General features: G+C 36.7%; 1 protein-coding gene across 1 annotated transcript; it reads left to right on the plus strand.

The window, feature by feature from the left end:
* The first annotated feature begins 3,522 nt into the window (after nucleotides 1-3,522).
* Nucleotides 3,523-5,525, plus strand: LOC131155320 (lysine-rich arabinogalactan protein 18). Its single transcript, XM_058108366.1, has 2 exons — nucleotides 3,523-4,361; nucleotides 5,155-5,525. Exons 1-2 carry the CDS (start codon nucleotides 3,663-3,665, stop codon nucleotides 5,239-5,241), a joined length of 786 nt encoding a protein of 261 aa, XP_057964349.1. The 5' UTR covers nucleotides 3,523-3,662; the 3' UTR covers nucleotides 5,242-5,525.
* Nucleotides 5,526-13,845: the final 8,320 nt, after the last annotated feature.

Genomic DNA, 13,845 nt, shown 5'->3' on the forward strand with positions numbered 1-13,845 from the left:
ATCAAAGCTTGTTCTAAGGATTTTTTGGCATGATCTATGGTAGATAATATCAAGTCATCTAACAATTTCCTTTGGTAAGATTGTTATTTTCGTATGCCCTTATGTGGTTGTGAACTCTTGCTTGAAGCCTAGCAATCTTTGTTTAAACGACCTTTGAATCCATGCATTTTATTAAAAACCTATAGGCGCTCAGATGACTGAAGTCGTTGGCTCAGTCGACTGAACTACTACTGCTAGTCAGCAATTCTACTTCTAAATTCTTTAGATGACTGAACCCTGAAGTTCAGGAGACTAAAGTCACCCTAAACATTTAAGCTTTCAATATTAATATCACTTGCTCATATCTATTGTGGGAATATTGTTGTGCTAGCATAGAATTTACATTCTTAAAATTTTGAAATAGCATATTTTCCACATATAACTTGATTCCTTTGTGAAGAAACAATTGGGATTTAATTTTTGGACAAGTCATACACTTTTTCAAAATCCTTGAAACATGTGAATCATAGCTTAGTTCATAATGTTTACATTTGGTTGATTACATTCTTAATTTAAAGTATGTGCTTACTTGAGGGTTATTAGTAGGACTAGGCCATCCATACCCATCATACACCAAGGATCTTGGTCCTTTACATTATTTTCTTGGTGTCGAGGTGATTTCAAGTACCTGTGTGCTATTCCTCTCCCAAAAAAAGTATGTTCGTGATCTTCTTTCTCACACCAAGACAGACGATGCTAAGGTAGTGATGACTCCACTTGCCACAAAGGATCTTCTTCAACTTCAATATGGCTATTCTCCTACTGATCCGACTGAGTACCGCCAAGTTATAGGAGCTCTCCAATATCTCTCTTTTACTCGGCCCGATATTGCCTTCCCGATCAATAAGTTGGCTCAGTCCATGCATAAACCATCTCAGCTTCATTGGACTGCTACCAAATGCGTTCTGCGATACTTGAAGGGCACTCTTTATCTTGACATCCTCCTTAAGCGCATTGGGAACCTCAATCTTCAAGGGTTCTCTGATGCATATTGGGCTGGTGATAGGGATACCAGATCCTCCACCTTTATTTATCTTATTTTTCTAGGTTATTGTCCCCTTTCCTAGAGCACGCACAAGTAGCGTGCTATGGCTCGTTCCTCCACTGAGACGGAATATCGAGTTTTTGCTTTAGCCACCTCTGAGCTTGTTTGGATTCGCTAATTGTTTCATGAATTCGGTATTCCGATTACTAAGCTCCCGCATTTATTTTGTGATAATATTGGTGCTACTTAGTTGAATCTTAATCCTGTTATGCATTCACAGATGAAGTATATCACTTTTGATTTTCATTTTGTTTGTGATTTGGTCACCAAAGGTATGCTGCAAGCATCTCATGTTAGCATCCACGATCAGCTTGCAGACCTCTTGACTAAGGCTCTATCACGTTAGAAATTTCACTCTCTATGCTCAAAGATCGGCTTAACTGATGTCACGCATATCTTGAGGAGGCACATAAAGGAAATTGTGTAGTTTTCAGCTAACTGTCAACGATTTCTATATACCCTTCGACGATTACTTCGATGGTTTTAGGTAGAAAGTTTTCTAGGAGAAAACCGTCAACAGTTTCACCAAACCGTTGACGGTTCTGTCATTTGCTGAATTGCCGATAACCAGTGCAGCTGAAGATTATTTGTTTGATATTCGATAGTTCGTGATGACCTGAGATTCTTCAATTGTATTACATGAATATTTATTTGTATCTTGTAGTTTAGGATCTTTTGATTTGGTATTTAAATATTTTTGAATTTGTAACAACTATACTTTGTACAAGTCCTATATATAGGACATTTTCACATCAATGAAAGTGTTCTAATGTTCTACATCTTCTATAATACCAAATACTAGTAAAAAAAAAAAAAAATACTTTAATTTGGTTAGAATTTAGGAAAAATCAAAAGTAAATAATGTGTAAAATAATATTTTTTTTTGACTAATTTGATATATTTTTTGTTTTCTTTCTTACTTTCTAATTATTTTTCTAAAGCAAGTAATTAAAATGCACATACATTCATATTTATCAATTTTAACAATTATTTGAATAGCATTCATATACCTAAAAAAAAAACTTCCTAACACGTCATTACATTTAATTTGCCCTTATTTTATTTGTTTTAATTAAAAATTAGGAGTCTTTCATATTTATTGTCTTTAAAAATAAGGTAAAAAATTATTTTTTTAACGGAGACAATCCTAAATTTGCTAAAATTTCTTTTTATTTTTTAAAATTTCAGTGAAACACCCTTCCTCGCTCAAATATATACGGATCTGCTAGAAGATCACCATATATAATTCTTTTTTGACTTTTTTATTTTTTTGGTGGGGGATGGAGGAGAGTGGGTGTAGTGCAATACTTTATTATTATTCCAACAACTTACAATAATAAATAGAATCTACTTAAACTATAAAAATTGATAAAAGTAAAAAGATAAGTATTTAACTGTTTATATAAAAATTTAATTCTTGAAGGAATAAATTTAGATTGAGTTTTTAATTATTCTTTAAAGACCATATCTCGTATATTATTTTTAAAAATGATTTTTAATTGAATACTTTTTGTGTTCATTTAATATCATTAATTAAATGTTTAGATGTATTCAAATTAATTTGCCTAATTTAATAATAATAATAATAAATAATCACATGTCTACAAGTAAAAATAGGAGAGATAAAAAGGTTTACAAATAAAATATGAAAATATTTAATTTTTAATTAAGATGAAAGAGATATTGCCTGTAATTGTGCCCTAATCAACACAAACACGTTAACCCACTTTAGGAAGAATTAATAATGATAAAAGGGGATGCAATTATTCTGCAATCATAAAAGGATTTTCCAACACAGAAAAGAAAAGAAAAGAAAGGGAAAAATTCCTCTTGAAGAGGCTTACAAGTTAAAAAGAAAAAGTGGAGAATGCACCGATTGAGCAGCAGAAAATTTTGCTCACGCGGCTGGAAAATTCATTGGTGTTTTTACAAGGCAAGCTACACTTTTGCTAGTGTTGTGTGGGTCCCACGCATGGAGGTGCGCTGAAATCCAGCCAAGCGCGGCCTTGATCATCGCTGTGCTGCCTCCACGGGGGAGGCCTTCATTGGTGAATTCCACAAAAGGGTCCACCTCCAAATGCCAGCTGGGAGCACATCGGCCCTGTGAATAAGACCAAACCACCAAACTAAGAGCCAGCGTGTAGAGAATAATGCGACGCGTAAAATTGCATTAATGCTATATTTACAGCATTTTTAGTGACGTGGCAATTCTAGGCTTTTCTTTCACATGCACCCGTGGGCCCCACTACAGACTGTTTTCAAGCGCCACACTTCTGTGTCTTGCTGGTGAGGTGGGCCCCGAACAGATGTCCAATTTTTTGCAATCTTTTCGAACACTGCGCGCCGATCTGACGCCTTGTTCTGCCACGTCAGTGATTGGCCCATCCCTACGAACGGCTCAGATGCCACGAGAACCCTAGCTTATGAACCATTCCCTTTTTATAAATCGGCATATATATATATATATATATATATATATATATTAATTTTAAAAAACTTCCATTTATATTTCTTATTTATAGGTTCTGCTGCTACGGATCTGCGCTACCTTAGACGCTCTTGCTTCTGTCGTGAAGAGATGGATCGCACGAGTGCCTTCGCCGTTGCATTCATCTGCATCATCGTGGCCGGTGTCGGAGGTCAGTCTCCGGCCGCCGCCCCTTCTAATACTCCGCCGACTGCGGCGGCTCCCGCTGCTGGCACGCCCGCTTCGTCGCCTCCTACTGGCGCCACCGCACCTTCGACGCCTAAATCGCCAGCTCCAGCCAATGCTCCCGCTTCACCCCCGCCCGAGGCTTCATCGCCACCTGCCAAAGCTCCGGCGGCATCGCCAAAAGCAGCGTCGCCTAAATCTTCTCCGCCGCCCGCCGCGACTCCGGCGAACTCGCCACCTGCCTCGACTCCGGCGAACTCGCCACCTGCCTCGACCCCGGCCAGCTCTCCCCCTGCTGAGACTCCGGCGAGCTCACCGCCTGCTCCGGTTCCCGTCAGCCCCCCTCCGTCGACTCCACCTAAGAAGTCTCCTGCCCCTAAGAAGTCTCCTCCCGCTCCGGAGCCTGTGACTCCTCCAGCCGCTTCTCCGCCGGCACCTGTGCCTGCACCGCCTGCTGATGTTCCGGCGCCGGCTCCCGCGAAGAAGAAGAAGAAGGGTAAGAAGAGTCATGCGCCTGCACCGGCACCGTCGAACAAGCTCCTGGGTCCGCCCGCACCGCCGTCAGAAGCGCCTGGACCGAGTCTGGATGCGTCCTCGCCTGGTCCTTCGGAAGCTGCAGATCAGGTACGTTTGCTTGATTCTTTTTCGTCCAGATCTGATCAAACTCTAGCATTTCTCTTGGTAAATAGATGATAGATCCATGCCTAAAGACACCTCGTACTGCATTTCAGTTTAATTTTAGACACATTACGCCTGCCTACTGCGTATGGTAGTGAACAGTGAACTCAACATAGAACAACAGTACTGTTAATGGGCACTGTGATTCTGTGAAGACGACCTTCTGGTCTTCTGCTTCACCATTACTAGTAAGCAGCAGCGTGTGCAGGAGTTACTGCTTTGTCAGTCGCCTTTTCGGGTGGTGTGATACACGCGCCACCACAAGTGTCGGTGTTTTTCCCCACGCGCTGAGCGAAGAGTGGGACCACATTGGGACACCACAGAAGTGCATTGGAGAGAAACCTGCACTGTAGAAAACCCTAGGCCGGCGGAAGCGCCGTAGGGGTATCACTTTGTCAAGAAGGCTATGCAGTGTGCACAGTGCACCGCATCGATGAATCATTATTCCTATTTAATTTTTTCAACTGCCAGTATTGCCTATTGAATGAGGCCTTTTAATTTTTCTCTCTGAAGATTGGTTATTATTATTTTTGTGAAACATTGAAAAGAAATTAAAGGCTGTATCGTCAAAATGTCTTAGATTGGTTTAGCAAAAGATTTGAGATGGAAGTAAGAGCATTTTAGTAGATTAGGATTAAGAGAAGAGTATTGCATTCAGTGTTTGTCTTTTTTAAATTACTATGTTTGGAAACATTTGGTCGAATATAAATAACGTTTGGTGTGAAAAAAATAAATGCAGAGCGGAGCAGAAAGCGTGATGGGGCTGAAGAAGGTGGTCGGAAGCTTCGTATTGGGATGGGCGGCGGCGGGATTGCTTTTGCAGTGAGGTGGCTGCCACCCATTTGTTTAATCTTTTGTTTTTTAACTATTCCCCATGCTGTCTGGTGAAGCACAGCTGTCGGTGCTTGTTTGGGGGAGGTTAATCTTATCATTGTTTATTGAACTATTTATCGGATTGGCTTTGTATTCTTTTGGGGGAGTCTGAGGTGGGGAAACTTTGTACTTTGTAGTTTTGTATTTGGTGACTTTCCTTCTCTTATGGGTCATTTGGGGGTACTCTTATTCTTTTACCCACTTAAAATATATTTCTCTTCGTCACTTTTATTTAAATCATCCTCCAATTCTTTTGGTTTTAATTAATTTGGAGTTTTAAGAATTGGGCCAAAAAAGAAAAGAAAAAAAAAAAAAACTGTTTTTGGAGGAAATATGATTAGACAATTACTTGTTTTATACGTCATTTCCATGCTTATTTACTTAAAACATAATATGAGGTGGAAATGTCAAATGCTTTTGAATTTTCAATGCTACTTTTTATAGTGTATTTTGTTTTTTGAAAGCAATGTCAAATGCTTCAAGTCATAAGGATTGGGCAAGAATATATATTACATCAAGCAATGGGTAGCATTTTTTTGTTTTAGCATATTATTGATTTTGAAGGTATATTAATATAGTATTTTATGATTGGTAATTAGTGAGCCCTTTGGAGTGAGTCATTTCAGTTAAGAAGACTTATATTTGAATCACGAGGGGGATGGATCACTTCCATCTTTGTTTCATGCGGATCTCCAATTTTAGTGGCTGATCAAGATACCTACATCAGTTGCTGCCTATTCACTTAGTCCAGAGGTCAAATACATGGAAGATATAATGTTAAAGGGCTTTAGTTTGAGTGGTTGAAGCATTTTTGGTATCATAAAATTTTAGACCGGTTGTCACTTAGAATTAGCATAAACTTCTCATAATCACTTCGTCAAGTTGGAGGCTAGGCTCGAGGACACTTTTTGTGGTGAGGTGGAGGATGTACTCTGAAATTTTCTACAAGGAAAATGAGCTCAAAATGCAATTGAAATATTAAGAAAGAATTTTAAATTATTAAATTTCATGTATGCATGACATATACCACTTTTTCATTTCTTTTTCTTTTTTTAAATTGTTGTACTACTTTACACATGATGAGACGGACAAAAACGATAAGTAGAAATGTGATAGAAAAAATCATCACTCTTCGAACTATTGATCCTAATATGATCCAAGATTTAGGTTATCCAAGTAGAAACTTATAATGATAAGAAATTGTTTCCAATTAGACTTTGTAGATATACTTGAAGTCAGGCAACAATAAATTTATAAGGTACTTCTAATAAATGATGGTTCATTATGAAGCTGGTTAGAGTTATCCATTGAGCTAATGCATTCTAATAAATGATGGTTCACTGTGAAGCTGGTTAGAGTTATCCATTGAGCTAATGCATTCCGTATCAACTATAGACGTTTTTCTAAGCTTGTACTTGGGCAAATGTTCTTGGGAGGAGGTTAAACTGTGGGGGAGCTCAAGAATGAGGTTAAGTATCACTACGATCTATATACATGTACGAACTATTTTTCTTAAAAAATAAGAGCATATGCATTTTGGAACAAGACTTTCATCTACTCTTGCAATGCGAATAACTACTCAACAATAGGAAGGACTTGGGTTGGGATTGGATTTAGACTATTTAGTAGAGGGTTGGGGGGCTCTTTTAAGCGAAAGAAGACCAAGCGACATCTGTCTTCTGTAGTTTAAAGAGCTAGTTTGGTGCGAGTTTTATAGTGCAAACGGGAGCAAGTGATGACTTTTCATCAACCCTTTTCTTAAACAATGTGAATTTGTTAATGTGGATTCTGATTTAGGCAGTGAGGCTAAGCCAATTTAGAACTAGTATCTATAAAACATAGCAAAAAGGGTTGTTAAATGCCAGACCTTGAAAGATCCTTTAATGCCTTACCTTTATTGCCATTTATAGAGCATCAATGGTCTCCTCATTAACTTGCTATTATGTATGCAAGTAAACATACATGTGCTTAATAGTCCATTTCTGTTGGTATACCTATGAATGTAATGTGAAACCCCTCTTAAAAAAAACTATATCTTACGTGTTCTCAATCTTATAATTGAGATCTTGGCATCTCACATGTTCAAATTATGTGAAAGATAATTTACTTTTCTCATTTGACCACATAGACTTCTATTAATCACTAGCCCAGACACAACACCCAACATCAACTATCATGATTTGTTTGTACATAAAAATGAAATGAAAATAACCTTTTTAATTTGACATATTCACTATCTAAACTTTTATTTCATTCCATCATACCAAATACTCAGATCATCATATCATTCTGCATTATTTCAGATTCATCAATTCATAAAACTAGATTTATGAGTATACAATAATATTGAATGACTCAAAAAATTATTTTTTTAAATAAATTAAAAGGATTGAAACAAAATTTATAAAATTTTAAAACTCATAACACCCTATTTGTGAGTGCACAAACCTGAGGTTCACGTGAGGAACACCAGGGAGTGTCTCCCTCGCCCATATTCAATTCCCAGCATAGCAATAATAATGCAGCCCATATTTTAAGATAAGGTTCTATTATATGATCCTAATAATTAATTTCAACTGTAGCACACCATTTTAAATTTCTTTTGCTAACGTTAGGTGCATACACAATCCGTACCAAATTTTAGGTAGAATCACGTGCTCCGCATTTTAAATTAAAAGCTAAAATCTTGTATTGAAGTTTCGTGAGTCTATAGTACACATTACACACCCCCAACATATATTAAAGTTTTTTTAAAACATTTTATAAATATTTTATAAGGGTCCGTTTGGATCAAGAAATTTACTTTAGGAAAGGAAAGAAAAAATAAGGTAGAAACTCATTTTTTTTTATATTTTTCTTCTCTATTAAATACTATCCAAAATAAAATTTTATTTTAATATGATTGAAAATTAAGAAAAACTAAATATTAATGCTGCGTAAAATCAAATTTTTGTCTATAAATTGTTTTTATTTTTATAAACATAAAAATGTGAAATGTTTAATATTTCCCTTTCCTTTTCTAAATATTTTTAAAATTCCAAACAAAGGCTAAATGATACTTTTACCGTTAATTTTGATTGTTTACTTTCTAAGTGAAAAGGTAAAAAATACAATGTTTAATTTGCCATTTGATTAGGAAACCCAAACGATAAAATTGTTATTTGATGCATGAAATAAAAATAGAATGAAATCATAAATTAACCTCTATACTATTAAGCAAAATCTATTCTAATCCTTATAATACTTTTAATTAGTATAATTAATGATTTTTACTTACTAATTTTATACAATTATTTTTGTCATCCTAACTAAATTTAAAAATAATAGTTATTCTTCCTTAAATATATAAAATACATGTTGAATTGATGCATGTTACACATTGTATCGCTATTACTTTACACAAAGTAAGCGACAAAATGAAATCTCATTAACTTTTATTTGTAATGAAGTAATTATGACTCAAGTGTTTAATTAGAATAAAGTAATTCAAAAATAATTTTTCTTTTTTCCGTAACTAGTAATATTTAGGCCCCCAAATAAGTCGACTAATGCAAAGCCGAAGGACCTTCCATTAGATTAGTTTAGATGACGACTTTAATTGAATAAAATAAGTAAGTACAGGTCCTTAGTTGTTCAAATTGAAAGTATAGGAACTAAAATAAATTGTAGGCGATAGTACAATGACTAATTATCATTTCATCATAGTACAATGACTAATTTATCATTTCATCCAACAAAATAAATTGAAACAATAGATTTTGTTAATTTATGTCATGATAACATAAAAATAAAAATGAAACAATTGATTTTGTTAATTTATACCAAGATAATATGATAATATGTTGAAAAATTCAAACTTTTTTTTTTTTGCTTTATTAAAAATTTATTGAGCTTGAGCCACATTTATTGGTTTTTCCCTTCAATTTTTATTCTTCTTTAGGTGTCATCTAAGGTCTTTACTTAATGTTTCTCTTATCTTTAATTCTCTCAAAATCACTGAGTGAAATTGAGCTTTCATTAATCGAGTGTTTTGTACAAAAAAAAAATTCACAGTTATTCACTTATGCGCGATACAAATACATTATTCTTAAAATAAAATAGGTCTTCAAGTCTTGGACTGCTCTGTTGAGGCTTTCTTTATCACTTGCCGCAAGAAAAGAGTTTTCAATGTTAGTTCACAATTAAGGCAGAGTGGACCCATTGGGCTAATTTTGTAATTAAAATTCAGCATAGGCCCATATTGGCATGTTTTTGAAAAGGCAAGCTTGGGGCTTGATTCTAGCAGATTTAAAAAGGTTAATTTTAGGCCCAATTTTTGAAGGTCAGCCCATTTTGGGGAAAATAACATTAAATTAAGCCTAATTTAAAGCCCACCCTCAATAGCCTCACACGGCTATTCCCGTGACAGACAAGGCATGCGTGCCTTCTCTCCTTTCCCACGAACCGGTTTTCAAGGTGGTTAGTTCCCATGGCCAACCACCTTCACTCTTTTCCCCATAAATTGATTTTAATACCAGCTTGCCTATAAAAGGGCAAGAGACTGAGAATGGAGAGAAGGAGAGAAGGAGAGGGGGGGGGGGGGAGATTTTGAAATTTAGAGGGGATTGAATGTCACGCCCAGAACCCGGAAATGGATCCTAGGTGTGAATATAGTAACCTAACCTGTCTCTATATGGGGGGGGGGGGAGATTTTGAAATTTAGAGGGGATTGAATGTCACGCCCAGAACCCGAAAATGGATCCTAGGTGTGAATATAGTAACCTAACCTGTCTCTATATCAATTAAAACATACATGATACAAATACCAAATGAGGGTCCGACCTCGTGGGGTGCACGGATGCCCTTAAAACATAAACATACACATCCATACTCATCAAATACACATCGGAATACGGTCTTTCTATACATGTACAATACCATACCAGAGTCTATACAAAGCTAGGATATACATTCCCATAATTACAAAACATACCCTGGGTGTCTACAAAAACCATCATGACAACCCAGTTACAAAAACTCATACCTAAACAGGCACTAAGAGCAGCTAACGACACCCCTGCTTCCAAATGCTAAGATGCTAATTACGGCTATCTGAAGGACCTGAAAACATTTTTACGTACATTCGGGGTGAGATACCTCTCAGTAAGGAAGAAAACAAGTTATATCAGTGTGTGACATACCGATGCTATTTTACGTAAAACATAACACCATACAATACGATACAGTTCGAAAACATTTCTATATAGTTATAGTATTTTCACAAATCCATTCTAGTACATACGATACCCAAACATACGGTCAGTGTCATCACACTAATATGCAACTACTCTATGAAACCCAAAACTTCACAGCAATTATGTTGCCAATACAAGCACCCAAAACCTTATGGAAACCGAAGCCCCACAGCGATAGCGTTGCCACTACGGTGTAGCGCACACCCATCGGTGACCAGTTGGAACACACAGGCGATATTTCATACCCTCAGATATAGAACTGGACACTCTCGCCCACGGTTTTGACACCGATATATGGCATAGCGTACGGTAATTAGCCGCCACATAACTGTTTTAGCGTACGATATATAGCCGCCACTAGCTGATTTCACAAAACCTGGAATCATTTTAGAGCTCACACTCCTATACATATTAGCGTATGGTAATTAGTCACCACTAGCTGTTTTACAAAATACTTGGAACAATTACATACAACCATACATTCCACACTTATTTGGTTTACGGCAAATCATATCGTTTTCCATTTCAAGCAAATAGTTTTATACAAATATGGATAACATTCATCTCAATAATATAGTTTAAACAAAACAAACAGTTTTTCAAACAAAGTAGAGATGATACCCGAAATCTTCAAATTTTCCTGAAAACTGTAACCCAAAAATCCCGTATTTTACCCAATAGATTTTTCTAAATAAGCAGTCAAAATATGCATATGATCGTAGCCTATAAACTTACCGATCCCGATTTTGAAAATAAACTGATATAAACAAAATCCCCTTACCTTAATTCGAAATCCAACTACGAACTCTACAATCCCCAAAACTACGAACCGAGACTCCAAAACCTATAAACCATAGTACAATACATGCTTACAACTCATACTACTACACATATTTCGAATCAGAAAAGAAAACCGAGCCTTACCTCGATTTTAGCCCAAAACCCGAAATTGCTCAAAATGAGATTCCGATCTGCTAAAAACGTAGAGAATCCTACCCTGATCTACGCAGTAATGTTGGATTTACAAATTAGGTGACTAATGGAGAAGAAACCTAGATAGAGAGAGAGTTCTTCAAGTTCTAGAGAGAGAGGGAGAGGATATTTTTAGATAGCTTAGTGATAAAGCAAAGGAAAGTGATATTTATAGCCCTTGACTCGGCCGCCCTCGTTGACGAAATGGCACCCTCGTTGACGAAACGGCGCCCTTGTCTATGAGCCACTGAAGATGCCTCATCGATGAGCCTAAGATTCTTAGTTTCCCAAAATCTCTCGACTTCTCCTCATCGACGAGCCACTTAATTTCGTCAACGAGAATAGTGATTACGAGTCAAAACTGCGTAATTGGGCATTTTAACCCGGGTTTTACGGTTTATATTTTTAATTAAATGTCCAAAATCCCATATTTTAATAAAATGCCAAAATCATCATTCTTACACTTTATTGCACTATTTATGAAGTTTTGGTAATTTTTTGTCGCAGGAAAATTCCCGGAAACCAAAATCGATACCTGTTCGTATTTCGTGCATAACTTTTCCGTCCGAACTCCGATCGAGACGATTCAAATTTTTGGAAAAAGAGGAAAGGATTATCTACAACTTTCATGTTTTGAGTTTTGTGAGATACGGACTCCAGAAGAGCATAATTTGCGACGAACAGAGAACAAATAAAATGAGAAAAAATATATATATGAATGGGTATTTGATGTGACTTGGCCATGCATGGCCGGGTCGGGTTGGGTAATCCGGGTCATAGGGCTTTTCCCCATCCCCTTTAAATCTTCTCTTCTTCCTTCTTCTTTTGGGGAAGGCAACCCGTGGGGGCTCTCTCACGCTCCTCTGTTCTTCTTCTTCCTCTTCATCTTCTTCATCTTCTTTTTCTCTTAGTTAGTTTTTTTTCTTGTCTTTCTTTCCCGCTGGCCTCTCTATCCTGCTCCTCTGTTCTTCCTCACACCAGCCCCTACACCAACTCCTACCCGCAACCCCTGCTTCCCGCTGCAACTCCTACCCAGTAGAGCCACGGCCAGCCTCCCTCCATCTTCACCCTGCTACAGCCCGCACAGCAGCAGCTCCTCTGCTGTCAGCTCCAAATTTTCACCCCTCCAGCAGCTCCTCTGTTACTACCACAGCACACAACTCATACGAACACAGCAGAGGCCAGCAGCAACTCAGCAGAAGACAGCAGCAACTCAGCAGACCAGCAGCTGCCCTCTCCAGCAGATCCTCACGGTTCTTCCACAGCAGCTGTGAACACACAGCTGCCCATCCTCTGTTTTCTCTATCTCTCTCTCCCTTTGCTTTTCTTTTATTTATTCTCTTATTATTAAGTTGGTTATGATTAATGTTTTTATTTATTGAAGTTAATTGGAAAAAAAAATTGATCTTGAATGATATTGTATTTCAATTATTTATTTGAATTCTCAAGTAATTTTAGTAGTGAATTTTTATTCATTTTAATTTAATTATTTTTATTCGTAATTTTTTGTTAAAGGTTCGATTTTTATTGTTTACGTATGTGTTTGATTGAGTTTTTATTGGTGCGTGTTTTAATTTCGTGTTCAAAGTTATTGTCTTTAGTTAGCGTGAGTTTTGATACTTGCTTGATTAGACGTAGGATTTCCATTTTTTTCTATTGCAAGCATGAGTAGCTAAGTTCGGTAACTCGGGGTGTGGGTTGATGTCGTTTGCGTTTCATGGTTTATTAGTTATCCTATGATATCATTGTTAAACTTTTATTTAGTTAAAACCGAAAATTGAAGGGATCGTTGATAAATTGCTAGCTCTTGCTTCTTGTTTTGTTGTTGACGTTAGGCACATCAAAACCTTGATTTAATCTAGGATTTTCATCAACTAATTTACACGACATTCGGTTGATGCGTAATAAGAGTTTTTTATTTTCTTCCGTTTGGATGTGGCCAATTTACTCGATCTTTAGTGAGAAAATTTCATCTTATTAATACCTTGATTGGGTTAACAAGAAGAGGAGTAAGGCCTAGGAAATTAGTAAACGGTGGAAGCAAGCAGACATTGACCCGTAACCCGAGTGTTTGGTAAAATTGTTTTAGTCAATCTGTTTAGTTTTGGTTGCGTTAGTAGGTTTGCATTTTTGGAAAATTGATAAAATTTCATTCTCATTTTGATAGTTTATTCAAGCATCTCCCACTTTGTTTACTGTTTTCTCAAAAGCATAAAAGACCCGACCAAAAATATTTTCAACCCATATTTTACAGCAACAGGATTTCACTAAACTTTCACAAATATTTTGATGCTCAGTGGTCCTTGTGGAATACGATCCTGGACTCATCCTTGATACAACTTGACACTTCT

The sequence above is a fragment of the Malania oleifera genome, chromosome 1 (assembly GCF_029873635.1).
Source record: "Malania oleifera isolate guangnan ecotype guangnan chromosome 1, ASM2987363v1, whole genome shotgun sequence".
Lineage (NCBI taxonomy): Eukaryota > Viridiplantae > Streptophyta > Magnoliopsida > Santalales > Ximeniaceae > Malania > Malania oleifera.